The following is a 14,143-nucleotide window of genomic DNA, read 5'->3' as shown; positions in this document are numbered from 1 at the left end:
CATTGCCGGGCCTTTCAATAATGTTTCTAAATGGCCGATTATGGATGGTCTTAATTACATTAAAGTACATTCAGCCTTAACCAAATGGATCGGCTGGTCATCAACCAACTGCACAGGCGATTCGATGAGGGACCCGTAAAACTTACGGCTTACGCGGATGATGTTGCAATTGTCATAAGTGGAAAGTGCCTTCCAACGATTAGCTCTTTGATGGATCGGGCGCTTGCGGAATTAGTAGCCGTAACCAAAGCAGTAGAAACCCTGGAAGAAAATAGCCCAAGCTGCAATCGTGTTAACTTTTATATTGACAGTCAAGCAGCAATTAAGGCAATAATCTCTCATAGCACAGCATCTAAATGCGGGTTAGAGTGTAAGCAGTCCCTGGAGAGAGTCGGGACAGGCAGGGGCATACATCTGTATTGGGTCCCAGGGCATATAGGAATAGATGGGAATGAAAAAGCGTATGAACTAGCTACGAAGGGCGCATCCCTTGAAGCTTGCTCCGTAGACGTCCCAATTAGACTCGGTGAGATTAAGCGAAGGCGAGAGGTGCACATGATCGACCAAGCAGGAAAGGCGTGGGTTCAAGCGCGGGGCTGTAAAGTGTCGAAGATTATGTGTAGGTCTTACAACCTTAGACTAACAAAGTTGCTTCTATCATTAAAAAGAGAGGACTGTATACTCATGACGGGTAGTCTGACTGGACACTGCCTTCTGGCGTCACATGCTTTTAAATTAGGCTTGGTCAGTGATAGCAGATGTAGGAAGTGCGGGCTGGAGGAGGAAACGATCGAGGACGTTCTGTGCTCTTACCCTGCGCTAGCCAGGCTAAGACTTCCGCTATTAGGAGTGATACAGCTGTCAGATCTAGAAGCAGCAAGTGGCTTAAATCCTAGGAAGTATTTGCGAAGAGGACGGAGTTATTTTATAACATAGGTCCTGGTTTTTGATAGGGTTTTTCAGTTTGGTCGTTAAACAAACTTCTGGTAACACTACGGACTTATTCAGTCAATGTGATGTCCTCATGGAACGGCCAGTTCAACGTAACCTAACCTAGGAACACAATGGTGACCCGCAACTTAAAACAACTTTTTCTTGGATAAATTAAATAGTTACCTTGTTTGATAGAGGATCAAATAGAACGATTTTCCCTATAACTACTTTGTTTTTCAAAAAATTGCATACATTTAAAAAAATTGCGAATTTAAAGTGGAATTCTCATTTCTTGTATTGGTTATAAATTTTATTTTATATATATTTTTTGTTTTAAGTAAAGCACAATCTTTTAAATTTTTGGTAGAGCTACTATTTCTAGTACTTAGCAGTTTTTAAAAAGTAAAATAAAATATAATACAATATAAAAAAACAAACCCAAATACAATAAAATACAAAATAAAAATAAATAAATTTAATTCAATTAAATTAAAGTAAAATGCCACCGTGGTGTGATGGTAGCGTGCTCCGCCTATCACACCGTATGCCCTGGGTTCAACTCCCGGGCAAAGCAACATCAAAATTTTAGAAATAAGATTTTTCAATTAGAAGAAAATTTTTCTAAGCGGGGTCGCCCCTCGGCAGTGTCTGGCAAGCGCTCCGATTGTATTTCTGCCATGAAAAGCTCTCAGTGAAAACTCATCTGCCTTGCAGATGCCGTTCGGAGTCGGCATAAAACATGTAGGTCCCGTCCGGCCAATTTGTAGGGAAAAATCAAGAGGAGCACGACGCAAATTGGAAGAGAAGCTCGGCCTTAGATCTCTTCGGAGGTTATCGCGCCTTACATTTATTTTTAAAATGATATAAAAAAGAAAATAAAGTAAAATAAAAAATATAAAGTTAAATAATTTAAAATAAATTAAATTAAAGTGAAATAAAATAAAGAGAAATGAACTAAATAAAATAAAATTATACAAATTAAATGAAGTAAAATAAAATATCCTAAAATTTAACGATTTCTTTTGTAAATCAACTTTTTTGTGCCTTGCTTGAACTAGAAAAATTGTCTGATTGGGGAAATTTTGACAAAAACTAATTCAATCAATATTATAAAACTTATTTTAATTTTTGTGTCGAAGTTTAAGAAAATATTAAAACACTCCAGGAAACTTAGGGTCCCATTCTCTATTACAAAACGCTCTTTCGTTTCGCCTCAGAAGCGAATCGCTGGTGCATTTACACTATGTTAAACGATGGCAACATTTCATTTGACAATTGCTTTCTCCTTCCTGTTTGACATGAAGTAAGAAACGTAAAGGCCGAACGAAAATGATAGATAATACCATTACTAGACCGAATCGTTTGAAGGCGAATCGTTCGTCTGAGATATCGTTCGCAATACAGAATGAAGGCCTTAAATATAATTTTTCCACATGTTTTGTTTGTGACAAAAAAAAAAATTTAATCAAACCCCTTAGCCCAATTGCAAAACGGCAAGCTATTTTTTTAGGTCACAGTTAATTTAAAAAATTTGTAAAAAATGTGTGAGTTTAACCTCTCATGTCACGTTAACTCTGAGCTAAAAAGTAAACTTACCGTTCTGCAAGTTGGCTTTAACAAATTGGTTTTTGGTTAGGTCTGACAATATATCCAAAGTTGTTAAAAGAAGTCTTGATATTTTCAAAAATTCATATGTTCTAAAAACACTGTAAGGAAAAATGTTTCCAAATCCGAATCCCTCATATGTAAAAAGTTCTTATGGAATAAAAACAGTTATCTTTTGTAGGTATTGCTGAGGCAGTCTAATGTACATATTTGAGTCTGGCACTGATAATGAAGTTTGTATTCTTGATTGTGAGACTGAGTTTTTTTTTGTTTATATTGACATTTTCTTATTTGGCTGGCGCTTCGTATCAAAAATATTCCGACTTTTATAGCATCCAAATATAAAACAATAATGAAAGCAATTCTATAATGAAATATGTATGTATGTTTAAGGAAATTGATTAATATATTTATTTTTACACATACATCCTTATATACATATTAGATATAGATTATATACTTAGGAAAGTAGAGAGGAAATTTTATACAAAAAGATCAAGTTTATCACCTGTGACCTGCAGGTCCCAACAAATTCTATTAAAACTTTAAGTAAAATGCTACAATTTGGAACAAGTTTTGCTTTATTGTTTGCTTAACGATTTCAGTGCAAAAGTGTCTGATAGGCTAGGAACTTGAAATTCGGAGGCGTAGCTCAAAACCCGTTAAAAGTGCAATTTAACTGTGTTTCTATTAAACATTTCTTCTGATTGACTTTTATTCGATCAGATCAAATAGTCAGAACCGTAATCGAAAGTCTTATTCAATCAAGAGTCCTGACGTACCGGAATCGACGCTCTGTTATATCCATAGCCTCTAAACAGTGGCGATGGGTTATAATATAATATTATAATGAATTTAGTGAAATTCCGCTTATCCCAAACCTTCTGCTAACGTTGAATAAATCGCTAAACTGTTGAATAAATAACTCCAATATTCAATAATGCCAAATGGTCTTTATTAGACTACTTTGAGGGTACTTAATAATAATACTTATACAACCAATAGAGTGCTTAAATCAAAACTGATTACTGACTACTCAACTTTCGCTGCTTTTATACTCTCGGTTTCCTCGTTCACCCATTTCTCCTAAGGTCTAGTAATTTCGTGAACTTCATGCTTGGTTACCAGCATATATATTTGTATTTAGCATATGGGTGTATATGTGAGTACTACTTCGGCTGATGATGACATGCGTTTATGAGTATCTCTCTGCTGCCTTGATGTATGTGTGTACATGATGATTGACTTGTTTACGTACATTCGAGTGGCTGCTTAGTATCGGCTTAGTGATACTAGTATCGCTTAGTGATGATAATATTCTTCACAATATGTAGAACTGGAACTTTGGTTGGTACCTTTTATTTGGTGTGGTCTGTATGTGTCACGTCAGGTCCGGAGGTCCCATAAGCTTAAGGGTACGCTTACACAGCCACCGATAAACCGAAAAATTGCAATCATCTGTTGAAATCGGCCGGGGTGGTGTTAAAATTGCAACCGATTATCGGCCGGCAGCTTTTTTTTTACATTTTACTTTTTCGCAAAAATACGCTTGCGTTTGTGCTTTTATGTGCTTATCCCATAAAGGGCGCCTGTTTTTTTTTGTGAGAAAATAAATATGTATATATGTATACTAATATTTTGGCAAACATTCACATTAGCACGTGCGCATATTTATTTACATACATACATGCAAACATATGTGCAAATATTATATATGATTGTTTGGGTTTTGTATGTATGTGAAAAATTCTAATAATTAATTCACAGAATTAGGTACACTTTTTTGAATCGAAATTTCACAGCACTTCCAGACGATGCTCATAACTCTTAAAATTTTCCACATACACATGTAGGTACATATCTATTTATTTATTTATTTAATCTTGAAATTGTTACATTTCTTACAGACTAATTACAAATGTAGGCAAATACCAACTAACTTAACTGGTCATTAAGTAGCATTTTAAACCTATTTTCACAAAAGGAGAAATCCAAAACTGAAGATTTCGGAAGCAAATTAAACTCTTTAAGAGCTCTGACAACAGGAGCATTGGCAGCATAATTAGTCCTCGCCAGCCCCACATAAAATGTGGCATGATTCCTTAAACAAATATTAGGAATAACAAAGAAAATACGTTGAAGTAAAAAGGGGCAGTCCACCACCCCAGATATCAAATTAAAAATGAAAGTTAGGGATAAGAAGGTTCTCCTACAATTTAGTGTCTTAAGACCGATAAGCAAACATCTAGACTCGTAAGCGGGAACCGGAAGTTCAAAATGAAGGGGTCGCAGAGCATACTTAATAAAGATTTTCTGAACTCTCTCCAATCGAACAATATGACAAGAATAATACGGACGCCAAATAAAAGCAGCATATTCTAGTTTTGAGCGTACCAGTGAAGTAAAGAGTGTCTTTAAAGTATACGGATCGGAGAAATCTGAACTGAAACGTCTGACAAAAGCCAGCATAGAGTACGACTTAGCTATGGTATAGTTAAGATGGCTATGAAAAGTAAACTTGGAATCAAAGACCACCCCAAGATCAGTGATTTTAGAAACAATGTCTATTTGTGAGCCACCAATAAAATATGAAGTAGGGATAAGAGTACGGGACTTGGAATAGGAGACATGGGAGCATTTTTTAATATTTAAGGGAAGCATATTTTTCTGACACCAAGCTACAACATTGTCAAGATCACTCTGAAGTTTCGTCGAGTCAGAGGAACACGTTATTTTGCTAAAAATCTTCATGTCATCAGCATACAAGAGAAATTTAGAATATTTAAAACAAGTAGTAATATCATTGATGAACATCACAAAAAGAATCGGACCCAATATACTTCCCTGAGGAACCCCAGAGGAGGCAATAAAAGAATACGAGGACACCCCATCAACTACATCTTCACATGATCTATTAGAAAGATACGATTTAATCCAATTTAAAAAATTTGAATGAAAACCGAGATTTGGTTAACATTCCATGCTACCACGCTCTGCCCAGGAGCTAATGTAATGACGAAACAGACTGCATTCTTGGCTAAGGTCAAGCTCCTGAAAAAATATGCTCCCTCTGTATAATTTGAGTATGCAATACACTGCCTCAGACTATTCCTTGATAGTTTTCTGTATAGTTTCAATCGATAGAAACCAACTCCAACATCGTTCAGTTGTACTTGGGTCGACAGCTAGGTGGCAAATTGAGACCATCAATTCAACGAAAAATAACGCAAGTAAAACCTAGGAGCTTAATTTCCGCAACGATAAAAAAGAGGAAAGCGTTATTTACCAATAATCAGAGTCTTTATTCAAGGTCCTAGAGTAGGCTAAGAAGGGGATAAAACTTGTAATGAAACATAACTTAGACTGATAGTAGAGCCGTTGATAAATGGTGATTTGCCTAACCGATTTATTTATTAACAAAAGTTGTCTGACAAAATAATCGATTATCACTTATCGACTAGTTGTTTGAATTCGATTACTGACAGATTTGACTATTCGAATAGTTTGTTGTGGAATATTTGAATGATTTTGTGGAAACTCATTTTGCAGTAAATAACAAAAACTTTAACTTGTCAAATTTTTATTTAAAAAAAATTTAATTTCAGAAACCGTCAGTAATCGAATGATGAGAGCTGGGTGGGATGCATGCTATGCTGAAATCTAATACCAGCTAGTCGATTTTCAAACACTGAAAAAGTTGCTACCTGACTAATCGACTAGTCGATTAGCGGAATAATCGATTGCAAACCAGAGCTCTAAGAATGCTAGATTAAGAATGTTTAATGATTTCGCGAATCGTGTTCTTCGAAACCCCCTTTCTTTACAAAAATGCATTTGCCACTAGAGATCTTTCAATCATCACCTGCCATATGCCGTGACTATACTATGTAAAGACGCTGATTGGAATGAACATTCGTCATTTCCACTTTGAGAGCATATAAACGCATGACTGACTGATTCTTTCCGCCAATCTAATTCAGTCTCCTCCGCATACAATCTGTCCCTAAACTCTGCTTGTACTAGCTTAGATACAATACGTTTATCGTGAAACATAGACTTGTACATTCTTTAAACCTTTTCCGATCACAAAATTTAAGCTTTAAGAGACCCATCCATGTACACAGCCATTCTTCTGTGTCGGCTTCAGTACCGCGCCATCACTATCTAATGGTCCTCCATTCGCCGGCATGTACAGTCGGATCGTGGAGAACGTTTTCTGTTTAGCAATTATTTAATTGAAAAAAAAAAGATATTGCCTAATAAAAAATATATGGTTCTTAATGTATCTGAGCCAAACATCTCCCTGTGGATGGAACGAATAGAGAACTTTTTCCAATTAGAGAAGTGTGTAATTGTAATGAAATTGCATTTATCCAGTTTTAATAATGGTGGCGATTTGACAGTGTTTCGATTATGCATTTCGGGGTTTTGTAAAAGTAAAGTTTTTAGCTCAAAGGCCATAAGTTCAAGTGATATTATGGCCACTACAAATTGTCATAAGGCAATTGGCTTTTTGACCATAAGGTACATAATGTCAGGATTGAAATCCAGCGAAAAATCACTTTTGCCAATAAATGCTTCTTTAGATTGAAAAGTAAAGTCCTCGTTCGGCAAACAAAAATCATGCTCTACAACAGTGGTGGTCAACATCGCCAGAGCTTCGAATACAAGCGCATCTTTTTTTGTACTAGTATGTGTTTACATGGAAAATATTTGAGCATAGAATTCACGCATGAGATGTTTACTGCTTAAAGTACAACTTAAATACTGATTGCTCGCTCACACGACATGCAGATAAACGCCGAATAGTTTTCCGATGTTTCATGAAACTCTCGAATGCACCACTGCTCTAAAAGTCACCTACTGTACTCGTCCTGATATATGGTGCAGAAGCTTGGACACTGACAACATCTGATGAGGTGACTCTGGGAGTGTTTGAGAGTAAAGTTCCTCGAAAGATTTAGGTACATCTACACTTTGGCGACGGCGAATACCGAAGGAGATTTAATGATAAGCTGTAAGAGCTTTACGCAGAGATCAACATCATCATCATCATTAATTAGCGCTTAACCGCCTATCACTGTTTCGCGATAACTGACGCCGATTGGGGGCATCAAGGGAGGTCAAGTTTTCCTCCATCTGCCTCTCCAAACTAAATGGAGGTCTGCCCCTTCATCTGCTTCCAAACTGCGATGTTGACTCAAATACTTTGTTGGCAGGAGCGTTTTCGTCCATTCGCATTACATGACCTAGCCAGCCAGCCTTTGGGTTTGTATCTGGGTAAGGCTCATACAGCTCATCATTATACCTCCTTCGATACTCGCCGTCGGCATCGCGGACAGAATCATATATTTGTTCCTCATAAACATTTTTACAGTGGTTATGTTAAAATTTCAGCATAAAAGATCAACAAGATTATGTCCTTGTTTAAAGAGACATTTTTCGTTTCTTCTGGCCCTATTATATGGAAGAAATACTTAAAGTATTTTTTTCTTATTTTTATTGCAATGTCAAGGTGAGCTGAACTAAGTGTAAGGTTTCATGTATCTAGCTTAATGAGTAGTTACTTAAAAATCGATCGCATTATTCCACAATTCTAAATGGACTTTTTAATACCTCTAATCATGTCGATCCTAGGATTTTTTTATCCCATATATCAGGCATGCTTAACGAACGAAACGATATCATTTCGTTACGATAATCAACGTTAATAAACGTAACGAAGTCATTTCGTTTCGTTTACTAACGTTAAGAACGCCAAATTAACGTTAATTTGACGATCTTAACGTTAATAAACGAAACGAAGTGACTTCGTAGCGTTTATTAACGTTGATTAACGTAACGAAATGATATCGTTTCGTTCGTTAAGCATGCCTGCCATATATTCAAACCTAATTGAGCCTAAAGCTATGTTCAAAGTTGCAGGTCACTGTGTTATCGGAAGTTCCTTAAAATTCAAACGCGATGTTTCCAAGTTCGTAAATTTTTTTGAATTTTCACGATCCCTGGACCACCTGCGAAAATTGTTTCCCTCATGTTGCATTGTCACCGGGTTCTAAAGTATGTTCTTATTTTCAGGAATCTAGCTCTACGGGAAGTTACTCATATAGCTGTCGCACGAGTCCACATGTTGTAATGGAAATATCTCGATCCCTGTCCTAGTAAGAAAACTCTTTTATAATTAATATTCCAAAATAATAAACTTCCAAGTTCGGACTTTTTTTAATTTTAACGATCCCTGGACCACCTAACTAAGTTTTTATACTCAGCATAACGGTACCCTGTAACGGCATAAACTAATCGAGATAGATATAGACTTCTATATATCAAAATGATCTGGGCGAAAAAAGAAATTCATTTAGCCATGTCCGTCCGTCCGTCCGTAAACACTATAACTTGAGTAAATTTTGAGGTATCTTGATGAAATTTGGTATGTGCCCGAAACTCGATCTGGATACTGGATACTGAAATAGCAATTCCATTTCTCTCTTTCTTTTCCTACGTATTTTTATAATGTTTTATATTTTCATTTTAAGTGCTGCTCATCGTAAACTCCGCGTGCGATACCATATACAGTTGTGTTCACAAAAATTGTAGCAAAAATTAATAAATATCGAGAATTTTAGTAAAAACTTTTAAGGAATTTGCAAAAAGGTTTTCAAAAAAATTATAAATTTCAAGAAGTTTTTAAAATATTTATTAAATTAATAAACCTTTTATTTCAGAATGTATAAGAGGTAGAATGTTGTAAACTGTAATCAAAACATGTAAACTGTAAACTGTAATCATAACATTGAGCTTTGAGCATTAAATATCAGGATATGAATACAGGACCTGTACAGACCAATTTTTTTCAGACCATGCATATATCATGCGTACCCCTAAAAGGGCAAACCTTGAGAAACCATAAGATAACAGACTGATACAAATTTCGGAAATATAGAGATTTGTTGAGGATCTATAAACGTGAAATCAGCAGGTCAAAGAGGTTTCATGGAAAAATTTCGACGAAACTGAGGAAAGCCCTATCTAACAGAAAAATGGTGCAAGGACTGATATAAAAGGACGACGGGGAATGGTCACACAATAGTGAAGAGCCGCTTTAAGCGCTACTTCACACACTTCCGAGAATCATCTGCACCCAAAAGACTACAGGTCTATAAGTTTAACACCTTTTCTGGTCAAACCCCTAGAGAGATTAGTAGATTTGTGTATATATTGAATCAAACATGTCTGAAGCATATTATTCTCTTAAGCACTACATGCTTACACCAAAGGCAAGTAAGTCAATACTGCATTTTATAGGGTGATCATGAATATAGGGAAACACCAGGAATATTCCCTAGGTGTTTTTCTGGGACTTTCAACAATGTCTCGAAACGAGCAATCAATTTGATTGAAGTACATCCCGCCTTAACAAATTGGATCAAACCCATGTTAAGCTGCAATCATCATGAGCGGCACATGTCTACCAACAATCGCTTTCAGACTTAGGGTTCACGTTGGGCATACTAATTGGACACTGCCTACTGGCGTCATATGCATATAAGTTATCCCTCGTCAGTAACAGCAGATGCAGGAAGTGCGACCTGCAGGTAGAAACGTTTGAGCACGTTCTGTGTTCGTGCCCTGCACTCAAGAGGTGAAGGTTCCCGCAACTAGGGCGGTAGAGTTACCAGATCTGGAGGGAGCAATTAAGTTAGATCCTAAAAAACTTCTAGTATTTGCCAAAGTGATTCTATAACATACGTCCTGGTACCTAATTGGGATTTTCCCTTTTGGTCATCAAACAAATTCTGGTAACAATGTGAGGTCTTTATTGACCGACCAGCTCCACCTAATACAATTCATTGGAGACTTTTCTTCGCTTAACAAAAATAAATAAAAGAAAGTAAATTATAAAATTTGTTAATAATTTTGATTACAATTTTCGTGTCCGCAGCTGTTCATACGTACATACATATGTATGGATGTAAGCTGTTGTAAACGATCACTAATCTCGCTTTCAATCTGTTGAGCGGCTGGCTTTTGGTCAACTCAAAATTTCATCATCCTCCACAATACATAATATATAGTATGTATATTAGGGTGGGTCGATTTATTAACCGATATCGCACCATCGATTTTTCGATAGGATTTGGGCTCAGGAAAAAAAGTTCCACTACGCATACCCAAAAAAATAATTTTAGAGCCTGCGAAATTTATTCTTTTTACTTTTTTCGACTTTCGACTGATTTTTAAGGTTATTTTCATGACCTACTAAAAAAAATTTCGTTTGATTGTAAAATTTTCATATATACCCTGTCCGACCCAAAAATGTATGTATTTGGTATGTACGTTCCTGGGCACTCATCTCGCTATGTAAACATTTCGAAAAACCGAAAAACTGCGATAATTCATTACCAAGGACGGATAAAGCGATGAAACTTGCTAGGTGGGTTGACCTTATGACGCAGAATAGAAAATTAGCAAAATTTTGTACAATGGGCGTGGCAACGCCCACTTTTAACAGAAGGTAATTTAAAAGTTTTGGAAGCTGTAATTTGGCAGTCGCTGAAGATATCATGACGAAATTTGGCAGGAACGTTACTCCTATCACTATATGTGTGGTAAATAAAAATTAACTAAATAGGATGACGAACACGTCCACATTAAAAAAAAATTTTTTAAGTCAAATTTTAACAAAAAATTTTATATCTTTACAGTATATAAGTAAATTATGTCAACATTCAACCCCAGTAATGATATAGTTCAACAAAATACATATATAAAAGAAAATTCCAAAATGGGCGTGGCTTCGCCTTTTTTCATTTAATTTTTCTAGAATACTTTTAATGCCATAAGTCGAACAAAAATTTACCAATCCTTGTGAAATTTGGTCAGGGCATAGCTTCTATGACGATAACAGTTTTCTGTGAAAATGGGCGAAATCAGTTTGAAGCCACGCCCAGTTTTTATACACAGTCGGCCTTCTGTCCTTCCGCTCGGCCGTTAACTTGAGCAAAAATCGTATTTCTTTACTAAACTTAGTTCACGTTCTTATATGAACTCAATTTATCTTGGTATTGAAAATGGGCGAAATCCTACTATGACCACGCTCACTTTTTCGATATCGAAGTTTTCAAAAAATTTTAAAAATGTCATAACTCTATACCAAATACGAAAAAAGGGATGAAACATGGTGATTGGGTTGGTTTTTTGATTCAAAATATAACTTTAGAAAAACTTTGTAAAATGGGTGTGACACTTACCATATTAAGTAGAAGAAAGAAGCAGGGCGAAATCAAAAGCCCTTAGAATCATGTCAGGAATACTGTTCGTGGTATTACATATATATATAAATTAGCGGTACCCGACATGATGTTCTGGGTCACCCTGGTCCACATTTTAGTCGATATCTTGAAAACGCCTTCATATATACAACTAAGGGCTACTCCCTTTTAAAACCCTCATTAATACTTTTAATTTGATACCCATATCGTACAAACACATTCTAGAGTCACCCCTGGTCCACCCTTATTGCGATATCTCTAAAAGGCGTCCACCTATAGAACTATGGCCCACTCCCTTTTAAAACACTCTTTAATACCTTTCATTTGATACCCATGCCATACAAATACATTCCATGGTTACCCTAGGTTAATTTTCCTACATGGTGATTTTCCCTTATTTTGTCTCCAAAGCTCTCAGCTGAGTATGTACGGAACTTAGCCTTCCTTACTTCTTTAAATTGCCATCTCTAGCTCTCCGGAAAGTTACTCAAATATGCCAATTGCAAGATTCTGCAATTTTGTAGGGAAAAAACATCAAACGAAACTATCCCCGAAGGCCTTGGGGAGTGTTATCGATGTTGATGGTCCTTTGCCGGATGCAGATCCGGTACGTTCCGGTAAGAAGCACCATAAAGGTACTAGCCCGACCATCTCGGGAACGATTTGGTATGAGCACATGAAACCTTCTAGTCCATACCGCCCTCCCACCCTCTAGATCCATCAGGGGGTCGGGGTCGCCAAAGACTGGGGTGTTAATGAAACATGATTCGCCACGGGTAGGTGAGGTTGACAATTGGGTTGGAGAAGCTATATATTGCGCTGGCAACCACTTGAGAGGTTTGCGCTACACAACCCCTTGAATCAATTTGGTATTTTAGTCGCCTCTTTCAACAGACATACATACCGCGGGTATATTCTAAGCCCCTTAACCCACTGGGGCAATTTTGATAGACCTTTTAACTTGTACTTTGTTGGACTAAAATTGTATTGGCTATTTTTCTGTTCGCTGCTGTATACGTAGTATTGGCTTTTCATCCGAGACTCACAATTCAGCTGTTATTGAAAGCTTACACCTTTGGATATAAAAATATGACGTCAATACTTGCGTTTTGTTCGCCATAAAAAGCTGTTTATGATTGCTTAGCCTTATTTTGCATGTGTTTTTCTTTTTATTTCAATAATATGCATATCTGTGTTGAAAATATCTTATCAATCAGACTAAACGATATCTGATGAGCAAAATTGGTTACACACCTATACGAAAAAAAAATTATATAAAATTATGACAAAGTTGATATTATCCCATAACTAGTACACATATACATACACATCATATACATATACAAATAAAAATATAAATTAATAAATAAAAGACGAAATCAAATTTATAAAATTTTGTTAAGCGAATTAGTGCAATATGTGTAAGTCATAAAGCATAAAATGCAACTAATAGATCATAGAGGAGAAATGATTTTACTCAAGTCGAGTATATAATGTTTCTGCTCTACATTTTGTTAAGAAATGCATAAATTTACATATATTGATTTTCAAAACAAATATGTAAATATACACTGCTACATTCAACTACAAAACTTAAGAAAAATTCCTTAATACATGTTTGCAAAAATATTTTTTCCTCAAAATTCACTTACGTTTTTGTTTGATTCACTGATGCTGTTATCGATGTTGTATATTCGTACATAACTTCCGATTTATACCGATAACGTCCTCTCATTTTGTTTTTATTATTATTCATATCACGTTTCCAACTAATTACGTTTTCTCCAAAGAATGGACCCAATGTAAATGTCAAAGTTATTTTATTAACACTGCTAATGAAGCTCAAAATAATTTTTACTTTCTGCTTCGAGAAAAACAAAAATAAAAAAATTGTTAAAATTATTTTTGTGCGCTGCCTATATAAATGATGAGCTTCAATTATCAGTACTCACTTTTCTGTCAACTGAATGACGATAATCGTTTTTATATCCAACCCTGCGTGTGAATGTGATTTTAATTCTATTCGTAACTTTTTTCGTTTTTAACGTCTCGCCTTCCAATTTAGGGTTGAGCGATATGTTTGTTTGCATACATTTTTGTTGTGCCCTTTCAATGTTATCTCCATTATCCATAACTTGTCGCAGTTTGTTGTATGTATTGTTCCTTAGGAAGTTCCTACGAAACTCATTCAAAATAGGCTGAGTTTTCTTTAATATGTAGTGCTAATCGTACATGTTGCAGCGAAAATGATTATAACGATCGAGTTATCAAATTTATTATAAACTAGCTTTACCCGGCGTACGTTGTAACGCCCGAGATCGAATGAATGTTGT

At 35.9% G+C, this 14,143-nt stretch overlaps 1 protein-coding gene across 1 annotated transcript in view; it reads right to left on the bottom strand.

Annotated features, from left to right (window-relative positions):
• LOC137250857 (coactosin-like protein) overlaps positions 1-13,968 on the bottom strand; it is an 84,829-nt gene extending 70,861 nt beyond the window's left edge. Inside the window, exons 1-2 of the mRNA XM_067784480.1 lie at positions 13,763-13,968; positions 13,463-13,671 (exon numbers count right to left, since the gene is read on the bottom strand). Of these exons, the coding sequence (XP_067640581.1) occupies positions 13,463-13,671; positions 13,763-13,942 (389 nt within the window). The 5' untranslated portion in view covers positions 13,943-13,968. The remainder of the gene's footprint in view (positions 1-13,462; positions 13,672-13,762) is intronic.
• Between the last annotated feature and the right edge of the window lie 175 nt (positions 13,969-14,143).

Source organism: Eurosta solidaginis, chromosome 4 (genome assembly GCF_040869045.1).
Source record: "Eurosta solidaginis isolate ZX-2024a chromosome 4, ASM4086904v1, whole genome shotgun sequence".
NCBI lineage: Eukaryota > Metazoa > Arthropoda > Insecta > Diptera > Tephritidae > Eurosta > Eurosta solidaginis.
Note: the sequence above shows the minus strand (reverse complement) of the source record. Positions and strands in the feature narration are given on the sequence as shown.